Below are 27,114 nucleotides of genomic sequence, written 5' to 3'. Positions count from 1 at the left end.
TCTTCATACTAACATTCCAGGGAGCCATGAGTCTTCTTTCTTCTTTATCTCATAAAATCTTGTCTTCTATATTTATTATCCAAGAATTATCCAAGACTATCTTCCATTTTAAATGTTTTGCCCCAGTTCCTACCAGGCAAGTAAAGTGCATCTACCTTTAATCAATCCTATTCCAGAATTCCAGTTTAAAACATTCTTTAGCTTGAATCACCTGATTTTCAAAGTTCTCTTTTTTCTTCTTCCAGAGATGGACCTATCCTGGCTAGCATACATTCTTCCCTAAAAATTCTCTCATTTTTTGGGCTTCCCTGGTGGCGCAGTGGTTGGGAGTCCGCCTGCCAAGGCAGGGGACGCGGGGTTCGAGTCCCGGTTCGGGAAGATCCCACATGCGGCGGGGCCTGTGGGCCATGGCCACTGGGCCTGCGCGTCCGGAGCCTGTGCTCCACAACGGGAGAGGCCACAAGAGTGAGAGGCCCGCATACCGCAAAAAAAAAAAAAAAAATTCTCTCATTTTTGCTAATGGGGGTTTGTCTTTAACCACAGTTGTACAGCCAGGGCTTCAATTACAGGATGCTTCTGACCCTGGGGTACATCACTCCCTCAGTTTAACAATGAACTTAAAATATGGTTCTGACACCTAAAATAATTCATCTTTTATACTCAAGACCTGATATACAGGAAGTGTGAATATCTACTGAACAAATGCAATTTGCATTTTCCTAACGTATCAACATTCAAGAGAAATAAAATATTATTCAACTTTGTTTTGCTAAGTTTCTTCAGTTGCAACATTATTATTCCCCAATATTTTTCTTTTTGTTTTTCTTTTGTTCCCCAATATTTTTACTGCAAGTGTTTAGAATTTAACTACAACAAAAGAGATTCACAACATTATTTTATGGGCAGGCCTGAACACCTAGTCATTACCTATTATATTACCATAAGATATTAGATATCCAAGTTTCAGATCTTTTAGAACCATACAATTTTTGAGCTACAATAACTTCAGAAATAAGTGAATGGAAATAACGGAAAAAAATTCAGAGATAAAGCAACACCCACATTTCTCAATGGCCCAGACACTTCACTTAGGTTCACAGAGTTAAAGGCAGCAGCTCAGGAAGCTTAACAGTGGCAGATTTAAGATTCGATCCCAGGTTTCTGGAATCCTACTCAGTACGCTTCTTATTAAGTGGACTCTCTGTTACAGATTTTAAAATTATCATTTACTAAGTTGAGGGCTGCCTTTGTGCAAGCTGTTAAACTGATGATAGCAATGACTTAAAATGAAATACCTTGTTGCCCAGAGATAAGTCTCTCAACTCCTTTAATTAGTTTGTGTCTATGTCCATAAGCATTGATTCCAATCTCCTTCAGCTCCTTGTGCCCCATCTCAACTAATACATCCAAAGTGATCTTACAAAAGAGAATGAAACTGTTTAGAAGACTTGTTTGGAAGACATTCATATATTGGTGTTCTCACAATGTATTAGATTTATCCCTTTATTTCAAATTATTCTAAACAGATTAGAAATGAAAGCACACCAGCTGTTAAACTGAAACTGAAAAGTTGCAGCTAATTAAACAGAAAGTTGAGTCATGAACTACCAAAAATATCATTTTCATTTAATATAAAAACCTGAGCAGAACTAAACTGTAAAACAAAAGTGCATTTTCAAATTAGCCACATTTAGGCACACTGTTTTACCATCACTCTGCATCCAACCTATTTACACAATGTCTTAATGTAATGTTCCTACAGACTCTGGACTATGCTAACTGATAACCTGAGCATCATTGTTCAAACTAAGCCTTTTACCTCAAATATACTATTCCCATTTTGTGAAACTGAAGACATTCTTTAAAATCCTGTTATTTTTTTTTTTTTTTTTACAAATCTTCCATGAAGCTTTCCCTGAACAGTCCAGCTTGTAGTAACTCTTTTTTTCTTATAACTTCTATGCCAAAAACTTGACTCTTTATATGTTCTTGGTATAGCTCCCTAACTACATCCAAAGTTCCTTAGGGGTGCAAGTCTATAATAATTATATTTTCTGGACTCAAAAATTCAGTGAATGTATTCTGACAGAATACTTTAAATTAGGACTGTTCTAGAAACGCCCAGATATATAGTTTGTGTGTCTATGTATCTCCCCATAGTGGCTAGCAAAGTGTCAGGCTTAGAGTGGGTAGTGACTGACACAACAGAATTGAACAAACTGAGCTCAAGGATAACTCACTTTTAAGAAATGGATACGCTAAACTTACTCAAGAAAGCTACTTTACTGCTACTACACAAGAAACACTTTTTATGTGCTAATAAACTAAATGGATATTCCAAAAACAAGCCAAATTAGAAGACTGACTGATTTCCAGTCTCTTAAAAAAACATCCTTTTCACCCCTCAATAGGCTGAATGGTTCAGGGCATTTCAAGTATGTTTTATTTTTCCCTTGAGGTTCCCCCAAACACCAAACCAAGCAAAACAACTCATGTACTTACCTGTTCTCTCTCAAATATATCCATTAGGTGTTCAAGTCCAAGATTCCTTACAAACTGAGTTATGCTAAAATCTACTCCTGGAACTAGAAAATTAAAAAAATCACAGTACACAAAATTTCATATCAGAATAACGTGTATCAACATTATAACAGCAAAGTTTTGTGACATTATTACATGCATGAAGAATGTAAAGATGAAGCAAAATATTAACAGCCGTTTGGGATATAATATTAAACTTAACATCAAAAATTGCAAAGAGAGCTATAAAATTTCAACATTATTAGAAGAAAAGAGTTAACCAATGGGGAACTCTCATGTTACAAAGAAATCTCTTTTCTTTTTAAGAAATTTTATTTTTAATTGTATCTTTAAAATATGTTTCCATACAGCTTAAACTAATAAAATGTTATATGTCAATTATATCTCAATTAAAAAAGCAAAGTCTCCCTATCTTTGAAGAGGTAAGCTCTTTTACAAAAAAAGTTTATGAAAATAAGTTCCAGTGTTGCATAGGGTGAGATCAATTTTGACAGGTAAAAGGTAAAGAGACTGTAGGTATGTCTTTTTTTCTTTTTTTTTTTGGCTGTGCCACATGGCTTGTGGGATCTTAGTTACCCAACCAGGGACTGAACCTAGGCCCACAGCAGTGAGAGCGCTGAGTCCTAACCACTGGACAGCCAGGGGATTCCCTTTCTTTTCTTTTTAAAAAATGATATTCAAAATTAGGTATTTTGATGTGGGGTTAAAAGTATTTTATAATTCTGTAATAGTACACTGGAAGAGATAAATAAAGGCGTAAGTACTCAACCAAAAGGACTTCTATACCTTTCAAAAAGTATGTTTACATCTAAAGAGTAGGTTAGCAGCAGAACACTCATCAAGTCTCATCGCAGAGGGAGAAAGTTTCATTAGGAATTCTAATACTAATGTAAAGAAAACAATAAAAGGCTAAAACTTTTAGGCTATGTTAATCTGATACTAACAGTTGTATCTAAGGTTAAAAAAATGGCTTTTTAGTAATCCAAATGACAATATGTGGCTACAATACCAGTTATTTTGGCTGAATGTCTCACCTTCCTTTTTCTCCAAACTGGAAGCACCCTCTGTTCCACTTGAACTAACTACTGAAGACAGTTCAGAAAAACTGCCAGATAAGTTGTCAAGACTGCTGGCTGCAGAAAGGCTTGATGGGCTGGATGGACCTGAAGACAGAGCATCTGCAGTGGCTCCTGGGCTTCTCACGCCATTGAGCACTTGAGATTTATAACATGAAGGCAGAGCAGAAGGGGGCATAGCTGCTGTCAGGAGAGCACTGACATCATCTGCCTAAGGTATATGTCAGAGAGATGAAATCTGCAATAAGCAAGTTTTAAAATTCTATACTATACCCAATAGAACGCATTAAAAAATATGACAAAAACCCAGCAGATCTGTACTAGATTTGCTTATTATATAAAAATTATTTTAAAAAGTGAACCAAATAAGTAATATTCAGCTAAATAAGTGATATTCAGCTATTAAACATAAAACATTAATACAGAACACATCTTCTGAGACATACAAAATAAAACTGTTAAATGTGGCAAAGCAAGAAAAAAATCCTAAGATATCATGATTGAAAAGCACTGAAATGAATTTTAGAAATATAAAATTTAAAAAGATTTAAAACCTTTTAAAGGCATTCTGAAGACGTAATTCAATCTACATAGAACTTTAGCAAACAGAATGAGGTTTTTTTTTTTTGGAAAATATTCAGTAATATATTTGTTCCTCAAAATTGAACATTTGGAAGGGTAGGAAAAAAGATAATCATTTTAATCAAATCTGCTAGAATGGAAAACAAAATCCCAACTTATACTGGTATATTAATTTGTTTAATAAGTAACAAATAACTATTCTTTTAACAATGCTCAATTAAGACACTAAGTAATTAACATTCAGCAAGAAGTAAACAGTACTTGTTTTCATGGCTTTTCATTTATACTGCCTTTTCAATCCTCACCTTTTTCTTCCCCTGAATCTGAGGACTCCCATGACACTCATAGTTGGTATCTAACACTTAAAAGTAACATTAGCACAATTTATTGGGTGCTTTTTATGTACTTGATACCACACCGAGGACTTTAAATACATCACCTCATTTAATTCTCATATTAACCAGATATATTTTACCTGCATTTGGAGATTAGGTAACTGAGGCTTTGAGGTTAGGCAACTTGCAACACTGTACAACTGTAAGTGGTAGAGCTGGAATTCTAAGGCAGGTCTGTTTGACTCTAAAACCCATGCATGTTTAGTGCACCGTTTCTATGTCACTTAATTATATCTCGTGGACTAACATATGTGCAGACTCAATTAGAAAAGGTCACTTCTAAGGTAGTTTGGAACTGGAAGGATATTTCCCTTAAGAAATAATGTTGCAAATATGGTTGGGTTGTCAGCCTGCTGAGAAAATTCAATCCATCCCCCAATGCAGCTGAACTAAATCAGCTTCTCAATGTAACTTGAAACAGTGGAATCTCAGTAGAAAGCAGTGCACAGAAGAGACTCCCCTTCCTCTCCACCTCAAGAAGAATTTCTTCCCCGTTTCCCTCCACTGCTCTGGGTCAATGTCTTCAGTGGCAGAGGCAAGAGAAACACTTGCATCACAGTGGCCAAAGCAGAGGTTGGAGGCCACAATGGAGACACCTACAGGAGTTTCCTTGGGAGAAGAAAGAAAAAAAGACTTCCCATGGAGAAATGGAGGAACAAACTTGTTTCATGAACAGTTTTGGTGGGGTAAGCAATAAAATCTTTGGGATGAGGCAGTGCTGGGAGGGAAGAAAATCTCTATAAAGGCAGGCTTTGCAGCTGCACCCTGAAGGCCATGTTCCCAGCTGGGGAAGTTCATGAAGACCCATGGGCCTGTAGCATCTTGTGCCCTATGCACTGTAACAGCATCCACTGAGGGCCTTGCCTGCTTGTTTCCTAACTAATGTAAGCAGCTATACCTTATACTTCTTTTTCCCATTTCTGAAAGTACTCAGCTTATAGTAACTGATAATTCTATTATTTACTCATTATGTTTTAATACCAAAGAGGTCTAAAATTTAAATTGGGCTAAAAGCCAGATTTTGCCACATTCACCATAAAGACACATTTTATATATACCAAGTGAATTTTAAAAAGTCAGGAAAGCACTGAGATTTTTCAAAGAGCCCATCACTTACTGAAACTAAATCTAAAGGTGTTTGTCCTTCCTGATTTTTAAGAGTTGGATCAGCTCCATGGGCCAACAATAAAGCACAAAGCTGTGTTCGTCCCTTTTGGGCTGCTTCGTGCAAAGGTGTGAAAGCCCATTTGTCCGTAGCATTGACACATGCATTATACTTTATTAGTAAAGCTGCTACATCTACATGCTGTAAAAGAAAATACTCCTGTTACAGTCGGAAATATTATTTTATCGTACTATAGTTCTTAAAAAGAAACTAGCTATATACTTATTTTTCCAATTTCAAACTTACTCTAGAATGAAAAACTGTGTTTTCCCCCCATCATCATAATTTATGGGTAGCTGATTAAAAATTACAGTAGTAGACATTTACCTAACCTGAGAAAATATCTAGAAAATAATTAAGAATTCTACACAGGAACTAAATTAATAGGACTTCAACAGTTTCTAATTTATTTAAGTGTTATAACTGCTAAACATCAATTTATAAACCAGCAGCTTTCCTTAATTAATCAACTGAAGATGGTCAATACTGATTGTTAACATTCAAGGCTATCGTAAGTCAGGAACAACGCATCTCATCTCTACAGATTCATATGAATCCCAATGGAGTTTCTGGGCACCAACAAATAAACAAAATCACCAACATCTCACTGAAAATAAGATATATGTGCTAAGGAAGGTAATACAACAAAAGACAAAACGTGCTGCATGTCACAAGGCAAGCTATAATAGATTCAGAATTGAAACTTGGAAGTTATTTAACCTCTTTAGCTCTCATATTTACTTCTCTGTACAATGAGAAAGTCAACTAAATTGCTTTTGAATTGTAATACTGATTTTCACTTTGAAAATTTCAGACATTTTTGAAGGTAACATGAAAGAACTTACCCCATAAGATGCTGCATTGTGTAAAGGAATAAGTCCTCCTTTGTCTTGAGCATTCACATCAGCTCCATGTTGTAGCAGATACTCTGCAACTTCTAAGTTATTATAACCAGCTAATTTAGGAAAAAAGTAAAATTACTTGTTAATATAAAAAATAGCTACATATATATCTATATACAAAGAATAGATAGGATTTTAAAAATAAGAGATTTTTATAGAAATCTGAAATTCTCCAATGGAGAATAAGATTTACCTTATGAAAAAAAAATTGCCCACCGGCCTCAAGTTGGAAGCTTTCAGTAATGATACCCATTTGTTTTGGAGACTCTACAGTTCTATTGACTGTTATACTTAAATCTTTCCTTTTAAAACCTTCTTACCAAAGTCCCTGCCTTCATAGTTGTTGTATACACAACTTCCTGAACTCAGGTACATGGTCTCAAGGCTGCAAGCAAAAGACATCCAATCATATAAAAGCCAAGTTAGGAACACAAGTGGCTGGCAGAGCAGAAGACAACACACCAGTGTGGGTCTCAGGGCCCCATTTCCCCAGAAGGCCACAAGGACATGCTTTTTGCTAGAGAGAACATAAGGGTGCATATCTCTACAAGCAGCAGAATCTATTGCTGCTAAAGCCATGAAGTAATAAAACTTAGTATTTTATAAATGTACCATAACCTCCCAGCTGTCATTTTGGGAACTGTCAGCTATCTTAGTAAGTGCATGCTCATGGTAAAGTATGTATATTTTATTTGACACATAATCAATAGTTTGAAAGCAAATCTGGAACTTAATTTTGTCAAGATAAAATCAGGTATCACTTGAAACTTTAAAATAGTTCAAAGTATTTAACTCATTCATTTTTACTGTAGTTTTCAGCCTTTTGCTGAAAGATCTAAAGCAAAAAAAAAAAAAAAAATTTAGTAAGATCAAGTAAAGAAAAACGAAACTACAAAACTACCATAAGCTAAATACTACACCAAATCCAAAAGTCCTTCCAGATCTCAAGGTATAATACCGCATAAGTAAGAAACATTTTGTGTATTGTATACAATGTATTTGCCACTTACAAAGAACACAGACTTAAATAGCAATATTAAATGTTCTAGGTAAGCTACCATAAAGATACAAAGCTAATATACATAATTATGCACAGCACAATTCAAATCAAAGGTCAGGCCACATTTTGTCTTACGTGGACTAGAAACTCCTGATTGCCAGTGGAAGAAGAAAAGCTTTACCTCACTTTGTTAGCATTTCGGGCTTATCACTTTTAGTGCACTTTTAATGCTCTAAAAGACACATAGATGGAGTAATTCTTTTCCTCTGCCAGTGGGGTTCCAACTTACATGGGGTCACAATTTAAAGGTAAAAACCACATACACTAAAATTATCTCTTAAGGGACTTCCCTGGCAGTACAGTGGTTGCAACTCCACACTTCCATTGAAGGGGGCCCGGGTTCAACACCTGGTTGGGGAACTAAGATCCTACATGCTGCACAAGGCGTGGCCAAAAACACAACCAAAAAAAACCCCAAAACAACAAAAACCTAGGAACATAGTTGCTCACACTGTGAGACTGAAAGGAACTGAGAGAAGAGTAAACTTACACCTCCTACATTACACAAAGTGGCAGAAACACCTGCATTCCTTTTTTTTCTCTTTTCAAACCACATGTATTTAGATAAAACTTGTATGAGTCAAATGTGCCTATGATGCAACTCCACTAAAGTATTAGTTGTAGCTCAGTGATTTTAATGGCCCATTCCATAGCATCTTTTTTTTTAAAGGAATATGCATTTGTAACTTTATTGTTTTTATTTATTTTTTTTGCGGTACGCAGGCCTCTCACTGCTGTGGCCTCTCCCGTCGCGGAGCACAGGCTCCGGACGCACAGGCTCAGCGGCCACGGCTCACGGGCCCAGCCGCTCCGCAGCACGTGGGATCCTCCCAGACTGGGGCATGAACCCGTGTCCCCTGCATTGGCAGGCGGACTCCCAACCACTGCACCACCAGGGAAGCCCATGTTTTTATTTTTTAAAACTTTTTTGGCCAAGTGGCATGCAGGGTCTTAGTTCTCCGACCAGGGATTGAACCCGTGTCTCCTTCAGTGGAAGCATAGAGTCTTAACCACTGGACCGCCAGGGAAGTGCCCCTAGCATCTTCAATGCAGCTCAAAAAGCTGTGATGAAATCACAATGCTACATTACATGCAGTGAAGACAAAGATACACTGCGCCAATTTTATGAGTGAAAACTTAGAACAAATGTTTTGTACTCAACTGTATTCCCCAAATATCCTGTGTTGAAGCCCTAACCACTAGTACCGTAGAATGTGACTGTATTTGGAGATAAGGCCCTGCAAGAGATAATTAAGTTAAGACAAGGCCGTTAGGGTCAACCCTAATTTAATGTGACTGTTGTCCTAATAAGAGGAGGAGATTAGGACATAGAGACACCAGTGATGCACATACACAGAGAAAAGGCCACGTGAAGCCCCAGAGAGAAGGTGGCCATCTGCAAGCCAAGGAGAGAGGCCTCAGAAGAAACCAATCCTGCCAACATTTCCAGAACTGAGAAAATACATTTCTGTTGTTTAAGCCACCTAGTCTGTGGTAATTTGTTAAGGCAGGCCTTACAAACTAATATGACAAATAACAAGAAGTTTATGTAACTTCTGGAAGTCTTTAAAGATTTTTTCTGCTTATGCTTAACAGCTATCCTCAGAAGAATGGAAAGATTTAGCGTTCCATGAGGACGGCCAGCTCAGCAGGCCTGTTTTTAAAGTTTCTGTAGCCAAAACACACTCACCAAAGATGATTCAAACAATATGATGACCTGGAATAAAGGTTCCAAAGCACATGGTGACGGGCAGAGCCTCTTTCGATTGTTCTTAATGAATGTAACATGCTAGTGCTAAAGTGAACATGGCCCTGTACAAATACACTAGAGTATAATTGTTGTATTAGAAGATACTTGATTTGAATCTTTCAAATTTACTTACAGGAAATATTTTACTCAGGTAAAACGAATCTTAGATGTCACCAGCCTCAATCTGTGACACTTCATTCACTTACCTGCTAAATGTAAAGGTGTTGAATGTCGGCCTTGGGTATCACGGCAATTCACATTATCTGGTGAAGACAACTTCTTTACTCTGGCTAAACAACCCTTCTTGGCAGCATCCAACAAAGCTGCATCTCCCCTAAGTAGATCTTGAATATCTGTATCTCCATCTTTAACAAGATCCAAGGGAGTACTTCCATCTCTATTTTTCTTTGTAGGGTCTGCACCATGCTGGGCATGTGAAAAACAGAAAGGGAGGAATTAGCTTAAGTTTGCCCTTGGTCAATGGGAAAATATTCAATGTAACGATACCAAAGAAAACTATTTTTTTTAAACATCTTTATTGGAGTATAACTGCTTTACAATGGTGTGTTAGTTTCTGCTTTATAACAAAGTAAATCAGCTATACATATATCCCCATATCTCCTCCCTCTTGCGTCTCCCTCCCACCCTCCCTACCCCACCCCTCTAGGTGGTCACAAAGCATTGAGCTAAAGAAAACTATTTTATACAGAGACTCTACCTTAAAGGTTAACATGACTGTTAATAATGCTTAATTTAATAAATTAAAAATTACAATAAAAAACACAGAGGCACTTAAATATTACTGGGCTTTAACAATGCAATAATATAGTCAAAATTTTAAACTACATTCAAAACAAGGTAGTATTTCACTAAAAATTACCTTTCACATATGCTATTTTTAGTTTTCACAAACATATTTCAATGTTCGTATAAATTTAACTATACTCTTGTTTTTACTGTAAAATATCTACACTGGTACCAGTATAGGTAAACCAGTACTATCAATTTCATTAGTACTAGATAAACCTGGCTTATATTGTTCATGACATTTATTCTGAAATCTAGGTACAGAATTAGATTTTTGCTTCCTACCCCCTAACTAGTTTAAGTTTATATTAGAATTATTAGAAATATCATAAACATATTCTACATAATATACCCTGTCCATAAGTACTTAAATATACCTGGAGCAGAAGTTTGCAAATTTCATATTTTCCTTTTGCTGCAGCTTCATGTAAAGGTGTAAATTTCCATAAGTCTGCTACATTAACTACTGCTCCATGCTTAACAAGAAGTTCTGCAACTTCATAATGTCCATAAGAACATGCATTGTGCAAAGGTACAAGGCCTCTGAAAAGTTAAACAAGCAACACAACACAAAGATATATTTAATTTAAATAATTACATACAGCTGATAAATTTCTTGACCTGCATAAGAAATTTTACTGATTTAAATTTATAGAACCTAAATTTATTGAAAGCAGAAATGGAATTACTTTGGGGCGGGGGGTGGGCAGAGAGGACATTTAAAAAATATTTAAAATTGCAGAGAACACAACAAACATCTATTTTGCAACATATAGAATTAAGAATATTCTATTCTATTCTATGGCCATGCAGCGCAGCTTATGGGATTTTAGTTCCCTGACCAGGGGTCAAACCTGGGGCCACGGCAGTGAGAGCACTGAGTCCTAACCACTCAACTACCAGGGAATTCCCAAGAATTATATATATATATATTTTTTTCTTCTTTTATTTTACATCTTTATTGGAGTATAATTGCTTTACAATGGTGTGTTAGTTTCTGCTTTATAACAAAGTGAATCAGTTATACATATACATATGTTCCCATATCTCTTCCCTCTTGCGTTTCCTTCCTTCCCACCCTCCCTATCCCACCCCTCTAGGCGGTCACAAAGCACGGAGCTGATCTCCCTGTGCTATGCGGCTGCTTCCCACTAGCTATCAGTTTTACATTTGGTAGTGTATATGTCCATGCCACTCTCTCACTTTGTCCCAAGAATTACATATTTTTAAAGAAAAATAATTTTAAGGTAAACTGGAAGAATTCAAGTATCCTCAATGCAAACTGAAAAATTTACCACATTAAAAATCAGCATCACACTATTGTTGTAATCTCCTTGGCCATTATAAAATTATAACGCATTATGCAACTAAGTCTTTATATAAATGCTACTCATCATAAAATCTAAACTGAAATTAAGAAGCTTTATTTAAGCCAGTTAGGAAGCAGACTTCTCTGAAAATAAAAGAACTACCATCTATCATAAAAATGTTTTCAGATTTTCCTAAAAAGGTCAGATAAAGGAACAGAGAGGCCATGGCAATTGTTGGTACTTGCCCTTTATCTTTAGCGTGCACGTCAGCTCCGTGTTGCAGCAGATATTCCACCACAGACACCCGATTATAGCCAGCTGCAAAATGGAGTGGTGTAGACTGACGCCCTTCAATGTCTCTGCAGTTGACACTCTGAACAGTACACAATTTCTATAGGACGCAACATAGTATACACATGATGTTATATATTCCGACTTCTTTTCATTCATTTAGTAGAAATTTCAAATGTCTGATTTATTTTCTTGTCTCATCTTATCAGTATTCTCATACACATGATGCTACATATTCTGACTTGTTTTCATTCATTTAGTAGAAATTTCAAATGTCTGATTTAGTTCCCTGTTTCATCATATCAGTATTTTCAGAAACTCTTTGCTATTTATTCTTCTTATTTCATCTTGTCATTTATTGAGAATCCCTCTGGTCCTCTTATCTAAAATCATCTACCTTTGCTAAAGCTAGTAGGTAAATTTTATTACTACCATTACTGCTATATACATAAAGGTAATGCAAGTACCTGAAAGCAATCATAGCTTTCATTTTGTGACAAATGTATGTAGAGATACACTGGATCATAGAAGCATGATGGCATCACCTGGGAACTTGTTAAAAACTCAGATTCTCAGACTCCCACCTACTGAATCAGAATCTGCACTCTGACAACGATCTCCAGGTGATCTGTACGCACATTAACGTTTGAGAAGTACTGTCCTAGAACAGTAGTTCTTAAATTTTCATGTGCAGTGGGTCCAACCTCCATATTTCCTAACCCAGTATGTCTGAGATGAGGTCTGAGAAGTTGCATTTCTAACAAGCTCACAGGTGATGCTGATGCTGTCAGTTGAGGAATTACACTTAGAGAATTATACTGTACTATATGGAATGAATTAACTAATAGAATGCTATTGGTTAGGTACCATCCTTGGGAGAATTAAAAAAAACTCACTCAAAGAATTTTTTTGTGTTTTGTTGGTTCAGATGAGGAAGTCTAGCTGAGAAAGGCTGTCAGAGTAACACTCAGAATACTCAACAGTATTTTGCATGAAAAGTATGAACATTTGGGGAAGGAAAGCAACATAGATAATAAGTCATGGTGTTCAAAAAAAGTCAAGAGTATTTTAGTAAAGAATATGAGTAAAAACCCTTCCCTCCCCCCATTTTTTAAACTACCCTACCCTAAAAGCAGGGATAACTTTAAGCCTAAAAAACCAAAGGAGCCAGCTATCAGTGGATTTATCTCAACAGGTTTAGTAACAGGTCTGATAAAGCTCTTCAGTGCTTCCCAAACAAGATATATACAATCAGGGTCCCACCACTGAGAAACAGTGTTTCATGGGTCTGAAGCCGGGCTCTAGGAATGAGTATTTTTAACACGTGTCAAGTGCTGCTAGGTTTGGTAGTTATCACTGGCCACTCTAACTCCCTAGCTCTCAAGTTTAATTTTGTCCACTCAGACAAGTTTTCTAATAGTAAGATGTCCAAAAAGTATCTAGCCTGATAGCTCACCAGTAAACAAACACAACCAAGCACATAATTAAGTGTTCATTGGGTAATATGTCCCAGTGATTCATACCAAGCCACCTGTCTAGAGATATACAAGGAACAGAAAGGTTGTTGGAGATAAATTTCCTCTAAGTGACTTTATTATTTTTAAAATTAATTAATTAATTAAATTTATTTATTTGGCTGTGTTGGGTTTCCATTGCTGCGCATGGGCTTTCTCTAGTTGTGGTGAGCAGGGGCTACTCTTCATTGCGGTGCACGGACTTCTTATTGCGGTGGATTCTCTTGCTGCAGAGCATGGGCTCTCAGCACGTGGGCTTCACTAGGTGTGGTACGCAGGCTTCGCTGCTCCATGGCATGTGGGATCTTCCTGGACCAGGGCTCGAACTTGTGTCCCCTGCATTGGCAGGTGGATTCTTAACCACTGCGCCAGCAGGGAAGTCCCTCCTCTACGTGACTTTAAAAGCAGAGGTAAGGGAAGACAGCCTATTGACTATCACAGGGATAGAGAAAGGTCTTCCTCAATTCAATGGCATTCTGTTATTCTCTAAGTCCAATTCCTGCCCCCAATCTCATCCTCTCTTCATCTATTTCTTCCTCTAGGCTTCTTCTATCTCTATGAGAACAAAGCCTGGTCTTTAATATTAGATGCACTGAATGTAGTTTTATGCTCTTTAACGTTATGTAAGTAGATGAGCATTACAATTTTTTATCACCACCTCCACCCCACACACAAAAAAATCAGCTAGTTGACTCTAACTCCACCTGCCCAACTTATCACTCCTCCAGGAAAAAACTCAGCTCACTACCCTTAACTCAAGTGATTTGTTTTTCCACAAGTCATTAGTCAGTTAAGAGAAACAAAATCCCCCATTCAATATCATGTTAACCTTCTAATTAAGGGCATGAGAACGTAACTATGAAACAAGCCAAACAATAAAATTGCATAATAGCATTTTTCTTTCAAAAAATGAAATTATTAAAAAAAAAACCTTAAGTTATTTGGAGATGACTGTACTACCTACATACATAAAGCAGTAGGAAAAGATCACATGGACTTTTAAATCAACTTCCAGAAATCTCTTTATTTAAAAGGACAGTGAATAAATGTCCTCAGAGCTCAAGTTCTGATGAGGCCAACATTTACATTTTGTTCTCAGGAAATGTAAAACTGACTTTGTGGGGTGGGTCTGTTCAGGATTAACAACACCATATAGAAATATAGTGAAATTGGTTGAAATAGAGACTTCTGCCATGAATCAAATCAATAATTTTAGCTTTTTATAAAATTTCTTATTACCTATCAACGCCCCCTCAAATAGGACCTAGCACTGTTTTGAAAGCCTTGTGGGGGAGGTGTTAGTGGGGAGGGAGGGCACAATCGGGCTTTTTCCCCCCTCCTAGCTTTGGAAATTAAAATTAACATTATTGCATTACTAAAGAATTAGCTGGGCTTCCCTGGTGGTGCAGTGATTAAGAATTCGCCTGCCAATGCAGGGGACACGGGTTCGACCCCTGGTCTGGGAAGATCCCACATGCCGCGGAGCAACTAAGCCCATGCGCGACAACTACTGAGCCTGCGCTCTAGAGCCCGCGAGCCACAACTACTGAAGCCCGAGCGCCTAGAGCCCGTGCTCTGCAACAAGAGAAGCCAACGCAATGAGAAGCCTGCGCACTGCAACAAAGAGTAGCCCCTGCTCGCTGCAACTAGAAAAAGCCTGCGTGCAGCAATGAAGACCCAATGCAGCCAAAAAAATAAAATAAAATAAAATAATAAAAGATTGTTAAAAAAAAAGAATTATTTAATCATGAAACATGCCGAGTTAATTTTAATTTATATTAGTTGACCTGAAAAGCAGTCTTGCTCTTTCAAAATTTTAATCTTCTGAGTTATTTAGCTGGATATACAGTTTCTGTAGGTAACAGAAATACCTGGTATAGGCACTGAGACGTTACATATGATTCTACAGTAAAAGCAAAATTTGAGAAAAGGTTATTCTAGGGAAGACTGTTACAGGAGATGGGGGCCATAGACGGGTTCAAGTTGGCTCTTCTGAGAAAGAAAAAAAATATTTCAGTCCAGATAAATTGAAGAGTATTAGGAGAAAGTGTCTCTGAAAGGTGGTGACACTATATTATTACTATATTTAAACACTGGGTCCTCACAGAGGTAGAGGGGGCAAAGAAATGAAGAAACCAGAAAAAACATCTAGACAGAGGGATACATTTAGTTTTCTTCCTTTCCTGTTTTATGTGTCATATGTAAACAATAATGGACAATAATTTCATATACCTTATTCTTTTAAAGGGACAAATGAATAGGTTCTTTAAACAAAATGCATTCCCATAAAAACGCAGTTTATTTAAATTTGTGACTATGATGTATTTATTGAGATGCATGTGAAACTAAAAAGTTTCTTTCATTACCCAATGATCCTTATTTGCAGAGCAGAACTAGATTAGCATTATTTACCTTTTAAAACAATGCACATATAAATAACTATATTTTCATTCTTACAGTACAGATTCATTAAACACTGTCAAAATAAAAACACAAAGTTAACAAAACTATAAGATTATGTCTTACTTTTACAGTTTCTACATCTCCAGCCTTTGCAGCCTCCAGCAATTGTCTGTCTGCCTCTGAATTACCTAGTGGGATACCCTCTAAAAAGAAAGAGAAGTAAAGAGTGATTAATTCCCATTTGGAAGGTGGGACCAAGTTTTAAGGAAGGCATCTTAATCTGAGAGTAAAGTTCTTTTTATAGTTTGGTGATAATTATGTAGGGAATCTCCATGGTAGTAGGCGAAAAGCAGTAAAAACTTTTGAAACATTACATATGTCAAATGTATGTAGATGTGAATAATAATTATGAAATGAGATTTAAGCAATATAAAGGAACATAATATAATGAAAGATGGCTTGCTCTATAACCAAGTCAGTTGACTGGTGGTAAAGTATTAAATTAGGAGAGCAGGGCTTCCCTGGTGGCGCAGTGGTTGAGAGTCCGCCTGCCGACGCAGGGGACACGGGTTCGTGCCCCAGTCCAGGAAGATCCCACATGCCGCAGAGCGGCTGGGCCCGTGAGCCATGGCCGCTGAGCCTGCGCGTCCAGAGCCTGTGCTCCGCAACGGGAGAGGCCACAACAGTGAGAGGCCCGCGTACCGCAAAAAAAAAAAAAAATTAGGAGAGCAACAGTTAGATATCTAACCATGGTTCTGCCATCGACTAGCTACCTAAATTGGAGCAAGTCACTTGAATTTTCTGGGCCTCTGATTTTTCCAGTTCTAAAAAGAGAGAAGTTGGACTAGAAACATCTGAAGTTATGTTCAGGTCTGAAACTCTATGATTTATAGCTCATTTAAAATCTCATAGGAAAGGAAGAAAACATGTACCTTGTTCTCAGAACAAATAAACTTCAGATGGATTAAAGATGCTAAGTATAAAAAAATTAAACCTTAAAAATACTAAAAGAAAATATAGGTGAATATTTTTTGTCTTGGAGCAGAAAAGCATCTTAAAGCAGTATATCAAAGGCAGAAACAAAACTAATTTGGAAAAATATCTGTCAGGCAATAACACAGCATTAAACAAAATCATAGGCAAAGAACAAAATGGAAAAAATACTGCAACATAAATCTAAGAAATGCAAATTAAAATAATGAAATACTGGGCTTTTTTTTTTCATCCATTAGTGGGCAAAGAGCAAATGGGGAGTTACACTGTCAATATTTCTATAATTTGCATTTTAAAAAGAGTCTATTACTTCTGTAATTCACATACACGCACATAGACACACATTCACCCAAGGAAATGATTAAGAATCATAATACCTGGGGCTGACAAGGAAAACAGGTCCTGTCACACACTACTGGTAGGAATGTAAAATGGTACATAACAGTTTTCCTAGAAATGATTTAACAATTATGTTAACCTTGACTTGGAAATTCCACTTTGATAACTGATTCTAAGAAACTGGTTGGAAAGGTAAGTAATAGCACTTAGTATAAAACTAGGAAGACTGTAAATATCCATCACTAGGTAACTAAATAGGACTAATGTTATTACCCCCAAAACTGACACTGAAACAAATGCATGGTATACAGGGAAGTAAAGGCAATTTTGAGAGCAGTCTTGTAGTTAGTTCACAATTTTAGAAGTTCACAGGAGATCTTATTAATTTGCCTTCATCTATTCAAGCAGTGTTTTTCTCAAAATGTAGTTTCCAGACCATAGGCATAAGGATCATCAAGGGTGACTACAAAAGGTACAAAAGGCTTGATCTGTTACATTTCTTCTCATTTGAGCTTCGAGATGTCAAAGACACTCCATTAAATTCTAGTAAAATACAGAGATATAGGCAAAGACACTAAAATTTATGGGACCAGATCTCTAGGCTGAAATGTTTAACCTACGCCAAATGTGCAGATATCTGATCTAAATTGATTTGATTTTAAAATGTAATAAGTATCAGTCCATTCAACAGTTACATGTAAGTCAAACAGTTGGTTACCTTGTACAAATTTATATGAAGGATCTAAAAAAGAGTGAAGAGGCAGGGCCAGTCTTTAGAGTACTATTTATCACTATGGTTGCTCTTCTAAGAGACATCATCTACCCTTTTCAGTTTTCCTTTCTTTAAAAAGAAATAGCAACTGTTGTGTCTCAATTTTAAAACCTTTCTAGATAAAAACCTAAGAGACAGCTATACACTCACAGAAGCTGGGCAGCCAATGCTACTGGAACAAACTCATAAAAGAATTACAACATTTGGGCATTGAGTACAATGAGTTGATTAAGAAGAAATAACAGCCAACAATTCTGAAAAATTTTCTTTTCACTACCAACTCCTACATGATATGTGAAAAAAACTTAAAGGTTAATTTGAACAATAATAATTTCATGGAAGTATTCAATACCTTGAAGAAGTTGCTGCACGTTTTCATTTCCCATCTGTAAGGCAGTAAAGCCCTGAAGGGATATAATGTTAGGATCACACCCATAGCTTAGGAGTAGGCGACAGGTTTGTAGATGACCACAATGCGCAGCTCTGTGCAGAGAAGTCTGACCGAGATTATCCAGAGCATTAACCTTAACAATCAGAAAAAGGTGAAATTAGCTTGCGGTAGAAAATTTAAAATGATCTACTCATGTATCCAGCACTTGTTACTAATAAAAAAATCTCAATTAATCTCTTATGAAGCCCATTATCCAGTGCCAAAGAAAGTATTTTTGCTCACATCTAGAGTATAAATTCACCAATTCATGAAGGTCCAATTTTTGATTAAAAATATTGAATAACAGTTGTTTAGCACTGAAGTACTCAACAGATTCACCACATTTAGAGTGAGACACTGCCTAAGAAAGTCTAATGCATGTACTTTTATGGATCTCTGAGGTGCAAAAACGTGGAGACTAACCCCAAGATAACAGTCGGTAACAAAGCCAGAGACTAAATTAGCATTAAAATACTTATTTCTATTGCCTTAATCTTCTATCTTATTTATCATGTAAAATATAATCTGTATGGATAAGGACACTATGGTATATTCACACAATGGAATACTTCTCAGCAATAAAAAGAACTATTGATACGTGGTTCAATCTCCAAAACATTATCCTAAGTGGAAAAAGTCTTACACAAAAGGGTACATATTGTAGGATCCCATGAAGGCCCAGAACAGGCAAATCTAATCTATGTTAGGAAAAATCAAAATGGTTGTTGCCTCTAGGCATGAAGACTGCCTTGGATGGGACATTGCCTCTGCCATGAGATAATGTTCTCTATCTTCAAGAGTTTTGGTTACACAGGTGTATGCATTAGGCAAAATTCAGTAAATGTACATTTAAGATTTGTACATTTCATTGCATGTAAATTTCACATCCAAACAAAGACTGTAAACAAATATTGACCTCTAGCTGATGCCTATTAGAAGAATTTAAGGAGAAGTGTGTAGTAACTTGCGAATTACTTTGAAGTGTGTCAAAAAATAAGACATTGATGGATAGAGAGAGAAATTGATGGATATGTAGGAAAACAATAGGGTGAAATGCTAGCGGTAGAATTTAGGTGGTAAGTATATAGTTATACTCTGTAAAATTCTTTCAGCTTGGTTGTATTTTTGAAATTTTTCATAATTAAAAAAAAAAATCACCTGTGAGACTCCTCCTATCTCATCCTCACCCCCCTGGCCCAGGAAAATAATTCTTCGAAACCTAACTGAGAAATCAAATTCCTCAGTAATCAATCATGTGACCACTAGTGTTCTGAGACACTGTCCAATTCATATTCATGGAATCAGAGAAGACCTGAACAGGATTACATAGTAAGACTTTCGCAATGAATCTAAAAGTAGCCTATAAAGAGCTAGTCTCCATGCTTAAAGAATCAGAAAAATCAACTTAAAATGCCCAGAGCAATTAATCTGTTTATTCATGTACCAAAACTCACTGCAATGTGAGCTATATAACCACTTGAAAACTTTATTTGGGTGCCACTCTGTGTTAGGGTTAGGGTGACGAACTCGTCCTGGTTTGCCTGGGACTTTTCCGGTTTTAGCACTGAAAGTCCTGTGTTAAATCCCTTAGTCTTGGGACAAACCTGGATGGTTGGTCACCCTAGACAAGAATGTTTCACTGAGCTTCACAACTCAAATTTAATATGCATCCAGATATTCCTCAAGTAACGCACCACATGTAAAAAAAAGTGCAATCAACGAAAAGTTATAGGACAGACAGACAAATGAGATATGCCAAGCAGTCAAGCAGAAATAAACTTTATTTTTTCAATACTTTACAATAGGAAAGATTGAGATTATACATTATCAAGAATTCCCCCAAATAAAAGAGAAATCAGGACACTGAGAGTCAACATAAAAAGAAACTGTAGAATTCTAAGTGGTTCCTTGAGTGGAAACCCAAGGAAGGACAGATTAGAAAATCACTCTGCAAAGTTCATTTAGAGAAGAGCCTCAGGGGTCCCCAAGGGGTAAAGGGATCTCTATTTCTTTCTTCTCCCTTCATCACAGCAGCTCAATTCTATTATATAATGAATTTCTACCACAGATTTTGTTTGAAGACAGCAAAAATCGATGGCTATAAACTGAAAACTGTTGAATTAGGTGACTGTTATCTCTTCCAATCTGAGATGCTATGTGTATTGTTTACTGAGTAATTTTTTTTAAGTTCCTGGGTAAGAAATAATGACTTTTAGCCTTGATGAAAACCTGATTATTCCATGAATAAAATGCTTTGTTTTCTTTAAATCCACTTGACTTTTTTTTGAGGTATAGTTGACATATATTATATAAGCTTCAGGTGTCCAACATAGTGAAATCACCTTGACTTCTAAACTTAAGTATACCGTTTCTACAAATAGGAAACCAATATTCTCCTAATAAAAATTATAACTCTTATAAAAATGTTCATTTGGGATATTCCCTAAAGCCATCTTACATGCCACATTTTAGAATACATTTCTCTATTGAATGCTCTGGAATGAATGACTTCTGTGATTGATTTTTAAAAAATGCTTTGTGTACAAATGCCAACTACAGAACTTCACAATATGAGGAGCCATGTTTTTAGTCAAGTTACTTAATTTGTTTCCTTCTGTTCCATGATCTCTGGCTTAGTTATGAAATAACAGAGGGTAAGAGAGACTGTGGTTGGGGTAAATAACAGGAGTTATCATGGTAACCAAGCAACAGAAGATAACAGAAGAGAATCCCAGAAAAGATGATAGGTCAGAATAAATATGTCTGGCTGGGGATATTCTTAAGAGTGTATTTTTAGAAAAAGAAGGATAACTTGACCAGTGCGGTGTGGTTAAAAGGAAGGGAGAAGAAGGAAGGATATATAGGAATAATGTTTCTTGAGTAAATCCACAGACTTTCTAGCAGGAAGATATAGAAAAAGTATCTGCAGAACTAATCTGAGGGAAAAATACCTATGAAAGAGTAAATAGCTTGGGAAGTCAGGCATTTCATCTGCTGAATAGAAAACAACTCACTGGATTACCAAAGATTACCAAAAATGAAGTATACCTTTGCTTCATGTTTCACCACTACTTCGACAACATCGTTATGAGCTTTCTCTGATGCAACGTGTAGAGGAGTCAAGAATCTTAAAGAGAAAAAGTCAGCCGGACAATGAATGTATTTTCCAAAAATAAAAGTGTCAATAATTTTTAATTATTAAAAGCACACTTACTCTTTAGTCTTTTCATTGATGTTTGCTCCTTTTCTTAGCAACAGTTCACATATTTGCTTTCTTTTGGGATATGGAGATGCGGCAGCACAATGCTAGATAATTTAAATTGCAGCATTAATCAAGGACTATACATAACTGATTTTTAAGAACTTTCGTGTTTCCAATCAAGAACAATTAAGTTATTTCATGACTTTGTTTCATTTTTGACTTAACTTTGCTCTTCAAAGACTTTCTTTTGGATAGAATGTGCCATGATTACCAAATTCTGACAGGGCCTGAAACCCCTATTTAGCAAGTGATACGTTATTAAATATTTTGATTAAGCTTTATACTTGTCCTATATCTCTGAAAAAGCTACTACTGCTGTAATGAAAAACTTAAATTGTGACCAACAGTCCTTTCAAAACTGTTCTCAAAGAGCATGGTGTTTATGTTATTTTTTAAAGGTTAATAAAACACCCCAAAGGTTGGGATTTCTTTACATGAAGAAATAACACAGCACTTGTCAGCTCTGGATTCTGCTTAGAAAAACACTGATGGAATAGTCAACAAACTGGCTGGTATTTATATCTTCCTCAATGAGTTGCTCCAGCAGGATAAGGACCTTGAATTACTTGTTTGGTAAAATCAGTGGTAGAAAATTATATACACTGAGTTGGAGGCTGCAGGATCTATGTCTATGATGTATCAAGGAGAAAAGGAGATAGGAGATAGGGATTTGCCAGTTATAAACCCAGTAAGTATCTCATGGTCATGTCCCAGATCTTCGTCTCCCCACCATCCAGGATTATACCCATACACAACAGGTGTTCAATAAATGTCAGAATGAGTGAACGACTAAATTAATGCATGAAAGTTAAGGTAAAACTGAAACCTGAGATTTCATGGAATAAAAGTTCTGGATAACTGTCAAGCTAACTTGTGCACACATCTAAACATAGTACATATGAAATGTGTCTGATTTTAACCTATTGCTAATTATAAAGCTTATCTGATCTTCATGACTTTGCTTCAGATTCATTCTTTGATGTTGTTGCTGTCACCAAAATCATTCCTTTGCCCTCAATAAAATCATTTCTAATTGGTGAACACAGCTCTTTTGGTATGTTTTGAATAATCATCCCAGGACATCTATTAGGATGGCACAAAGAATGGAAAATAGTTTATAACCAAGAATTCTTGAGTTCATCCATTTCAAATTGCATGCTTACTCTTCTGCCCCATCCTGTTACAGACAGGGCCTGTAATCTCTGGAAACCTGGAAGACAATGCCTCTGCAACACAACTATCTACCAACAGTTAATTCCCTGTATTTTAAGGTTAATAAAAAAAATGAGTCGTTTAATGGTAGAATACTCAGAGGAAAACAACATGTAGAATTAACTTTTCAGACTGAAAGATTTTCCAAGTCAGTTTTTCCAAGTTTCCCTGTACCATCTTGATACTGTTATGATTAAAATTTTGCAGTGGCATTTCTTATTAGTCTGCAACTTTGCTATTTTTTTTTAACACGGATTTTTTTTTTTAAGTAGCAAAAAGTTCTACAATGTTTTATAGATAGGGTTCTACATAAAACTTCAGAGTTTATATCATGGCATAAGGAAGAAAATTAACCATAAAAGATATTAGGTAAGTAAGGCTATTACAAGTTAAATCTTCCCCTAAAGACATTAACTTACTTAGTGTCATCTTCCCTTACCGAAAGCACATTCTGCAACTCATACAGCTTTGTTCCTTTAAATTTCTACTTCTAAGGTAGCCTTTGATCACAACATCCCCTTTCCTATCTTCCACCACTTACCTCTACTAGCTTCCATTCTTTTCTCACTGCTTTTCCATAGACTGCCCAATTCTCATCTACTTTGTTACAGCACCACAGAGCTGACATTACCTCTATCAGGGAAGCTGCCTCTACTCACACAGATACTTTACTCACACAGTATAAAGGGGATATATACAGACTTTAGACCTAATTCTGAAAAAATTACAATACCAAAAGGAAAATCAAGTGGCTTTTATCTTGATGGCAAGATTATTTTCTTTTTCAGTGGGTTCCAAATTTTCAATCATAAACATTTATGCTCTTTATAATTAAAAAAAGCAAATGATATATACGATTTATGATAATAGACGTCACATATAATACAAGCCAGTATGTGAATAAAATTTTTGTCTGGAAGCATGTGCAAATGAACAACAGTACTGCATTTTGAGCAGATGTGGTTGTCTATTTTTCTATATTGTTTGAAATTTCTTCTTTATATACCTACAGGCATTAATTCTTAAAAAGCACATATTTTTAAAACAGTACTATTATTAAAAGTAGGACATTATGTTATTCATCCTGCATCACCAAAAGAAGACATTATGCTTAATTTAGCATGTTTTTGGTTATTTCATTTTAAAAACTTAAATCTGAAACATTACCAATGCTGTTTCATGCGTTTGAGGATGCTTAAAATTCACCATTTCCAGAGAGAGATGTTTTTTGATTCGTGTAACATCAGCTTCCCGTGCAGCTTGAAGCAACGAGTGACCTTTAAATTCATCTAGATGAAGAAAAAGCATTTAAATCTGCATGAGAATTATCAAATTTATGGGACTTGCCAGACGTAGTATTTTTCTGGAACTTATTTTCAAAATTATCTACCAAGTAGCCAGAATGAAGCTCTAAAGATAGATATTCCCAGACCAGAGAGTTCTGAGAATTTTCCAAAGCACAGAACTTTTCTCAGTAAAGAAATAAAAGAAAAGGTGATTGTAGTCCCCATATTAACATTACAGCAGCAGCAGATGGTTCTGCTCACACATCAGAGAACTGGGGACTAGACTAGTGGGATATTTCTAAGAGCCACCTACTGATCAACAAATGAAAGAGGGCATTTTCTCAAGATTCCTCGCTATTATTCATCGGACTTGTGAAACCACCCATTATATTTTACTATTCCAGAATAATACAAGCTTAACACAAGTTTCCTATTTATGTATAGTAATACTATATCTGAAATACGTGGCTATTTCTCACCACTACATCTATTTCAGTTATAGACAGAAAAGCACAGAATTGCCCAGATACCAAAGAATATTAGATGGTAAGATCTGGGGACTGTGTTTACAAGACAGCAATCCTACAAATAACACTTCAAAACTTCACAGCAGCTAATAAAGTCACATCAAAGATAGGAATAAAACTCAAATTCTTTCTTTCCAAAAGCATACCATCTATAAGAGTAACACACAAAAAGCATTTAACTTGACTTGAAAAAAGCAAACACAAATATACTTTCTTTTCATAGCATCTTAAGAGCAAAATAAGTAAAAAACATTCAAATGATTAAATGTTAGTGTGAACAATAGATACCATGGCTAAGGAAAATACCTTATTATTCAAAAATTTCCAAAAAACAAACAAGAAATAAAAAATGTTAGTTTACTGATATAAGAGCTTAGCTGAATGAACATTCATCATTTTATACTTACATGCTAATCTTTCTTTTAACTGTGGTGTGGGAGCCAAGTCTATAGCACTTTTATTGTGACAATTCAGCAGTGTTGGATCTGCGCCGTAACTTAGCAGAAGAGAACACACTTCAACTCTGTTCTTGGAAGCTGCCTCATGAAGAGGAGTGAACTGCCACAAGTCCATTGCATTTACGCAGGCACCATGCTGGGGGTGGGGTAGGGTGGGTAAAGCATGTATTTAGCGCTCAATTTTTAAGAGAATTTAGAATTATCAGTGGTGTGTAATTTAACAGCATGCAGGCTTAAAAAGGTTATGTTCCCAAAGGTCACTTTTCGAACCAATTACTTCAGAAAGGGTAATTTTTTTCCCGGCAGAAAAACAGTCAGTGGCTGCTAGGCCTACCCACAAGTGCCTATTTAACTTTTATTGTTAAAAATGAAGCTTTACATTTAACCTGCGTCCTTTCCAAGAACTATTTTTTCCTATCCTGAGATATAATGTACATATGGTAAAATGCACAGTTCTTAAGTATACAGTTTGATGAGTTTTGACAAATGTATATATCTGTGAGACCATCACCCAATTCCAGAGAGAGGATGCTTTCATCACCCCAGAATGTTCCCTCATGCTCCTTTTATAGACAATTCCTGCCCCCATTCTGACTGTTAGCACTATATATTAGAATTACCTGTTCCTGAATTTCATAAAAGTAGAATAGCACAGTGTACTTTTGTGTCTAGCTTCTTTCACACAATGTTTCTGAGATTCATTCATGTTGTTGTATCAAGTTTGCTTTTATTGGGGACTTCCCTGGTGGCGCAGCAGTTAAGAATCCGCCTGCTGGGGCTTCCCTGGTGGTGCAGTGGTTAAGAATCTGCCTGCCAATGCAGGGGACACGGGTTCGAGCCCTGGTCCGGGAAGATCCCACATGCTGTGGAGCAACTGAGCCCGTGTGCCACAACTACTGAGCCTGTGCTCTAGAGCCCATGAGCCACAACTACTGAGCCCATGTACCTTAAACCTGAAACGTTACCAATGCTGTTACCTGCGCACCTAGAGCCTGTGCTCCATAAACAAGACAAGCCTCCGCAATGAGAAGCCCGCACACCACAACGAAGAGTAGCCCCCGCTGGCCGCAACTGGAGAAAGCCCCACACAGTAACGAAGACCCAACACAGCCAAAAATAAATAAAAGTCAAAAAAAGAAAAAAGTTTGTTTTCATTGATGAGTAGCATTCCACTGTATAGATATACCACAATTCACTTATCCATCATCCTGTTGATGGGCATTTGGACTGTTTCTAGTTTTTGACTATTATGAATAAGTTGTTATGAACATTCATAACAACTATGAATGTTGGATACATGCTATGATTTCTCTTGGATAAATCCCTAGGGGTGGAATTGTTGGGTCCTGTGGAAGATGTATGTTTACTTTTAGTAGAACTGCCAAACAGTTTTCTAAAGTGGTTGTATTATTTTTGTATTGCCGTCAGCAATGTTTTGAGTTCCAGGGCTCCACATCCTTGCTAATATTTGGTATTGTTAGTCTTTTTAATTTTAGACGTTTCCAAGTATTGGATTTGGGTAAACCACAGAGGTCATTCTAGCTCAACCTCTCATCAAACACAAAATCCCTTCCATAGCATTTCTGCAGAAGGCAAACCAGCTACTTATTCTTTTAATACTTTCAATGATGGGAAACTAATTCTCAACGAACACAGTGTTTTATAACTATTAGATAACTCCTGACTCTCCTGAGCTTGACTGCTCTGGTAACTGCACCCTCACCTCACTTAGCGTCCTCTCTATATATGACCTCCTCCCACTCTTATTTAGTGAACACTAGGTCTTAGGAAAACACCATTCAGTTGCCTGTAAGTCCCAATGCAATCTAGCTCATGTTTCACTCTCATCCACAATTAACATTCCAAATATTCTGTTAAATTCAAGATTCAGTTTTACAATAAGCAAAAGTATTACTGTTAAATGTGTAATATTATAGTCACATTATACATTTTAAAAGGCTTATGGGCTACTCAGAGTATCTAATCATTATAGTAAAGTTATTTCTGTGGGAAAATATATTCGGTGGTAACATGCCCAA

The 27,114-nt window shown here is 36.4% G+C and overlaps 1 protein-coding gene across 1 annotated transcript in view; it reads right to left on the bottom strand.

Moving 5' to 3' along the window:
* The window catches only part of TNKS2 (tankyrase 2), a 63,494-nt gene that overhangs the window by 15,154 nt on the left and 21,226 nt on the right, over positions 1-27,114 (bottom strand). Inside the window, exons 8-21 of the mRNA XM_007471552.1 lie at positions 25,025-25,211; positions 23,972-24,093; positions 21,545-21,636; positions 21,379-21,457; positions 18,253-18,424; positions 15,920-15,999; positions 11,834-11,979; positions 10,656-10,821; positions 9,678-9,897; positions 6,605-6,714; positions 5,712-5,900; positions 3,576-3,828; positions 2,503-2,585; positions 1,296-1,416 (exon numbers count right to left, since the gene is read on the bottom strand). Coding sequence (XP_007471614.1) covers positions 1,296-1,416; positions 2,503-2,585; positions 3,576-3,828; positions 5,712-5,900; positions 6,605-6,714; positions 9,678-9,897; positions 10,656-10,821; positions 11,834-11,979; positions 15,920-15,999; positions 18,253-18,424; positions 21,379-21,457; positions 21,545-21,636; positions 23,972-24,093; positions 25,025-25,211 — 2,020 coding nt within the window. The remainder of the gene's footprint in view (positions 1-1,295; positions 1,417-2,502; positions 2,586-3,575; positions 3,829-5,711; positions 5,901-6,604; positions 6,715-9,677; positions 9,898-10,655; positions 10,822-11,833; positions 11,980-15,919; positions 16,000-18,252; positions 18,425-21,378; positions 21,458-21,544; positions 21,637-23,971; positions 24,094-25,024; positions 25,212-27,114) is intronic.

The sequence above is a fragment of the Lipotes vexillifer genome, unplaced genomic scaffold (genome assembly GCF_000442215.2).
Source record: "Lipotes vexillifer unplaced genomic scaffold, Lipotes_vexillifer_v1.1 scaffold325, whole genome shotgun sequence".
NCBI classification, from domain to species: Eukaryota; Metazoa; Chordata; class Mammalia; order Artiodactyla; family Lipotidae; genus Lipotes; species Lipotes vexillifer.
The sequence above is the reverse complement of the archived record's forward strand: the minus strand, read 5'-3'. Positions and strand labels throughout refer to the sequence as shown.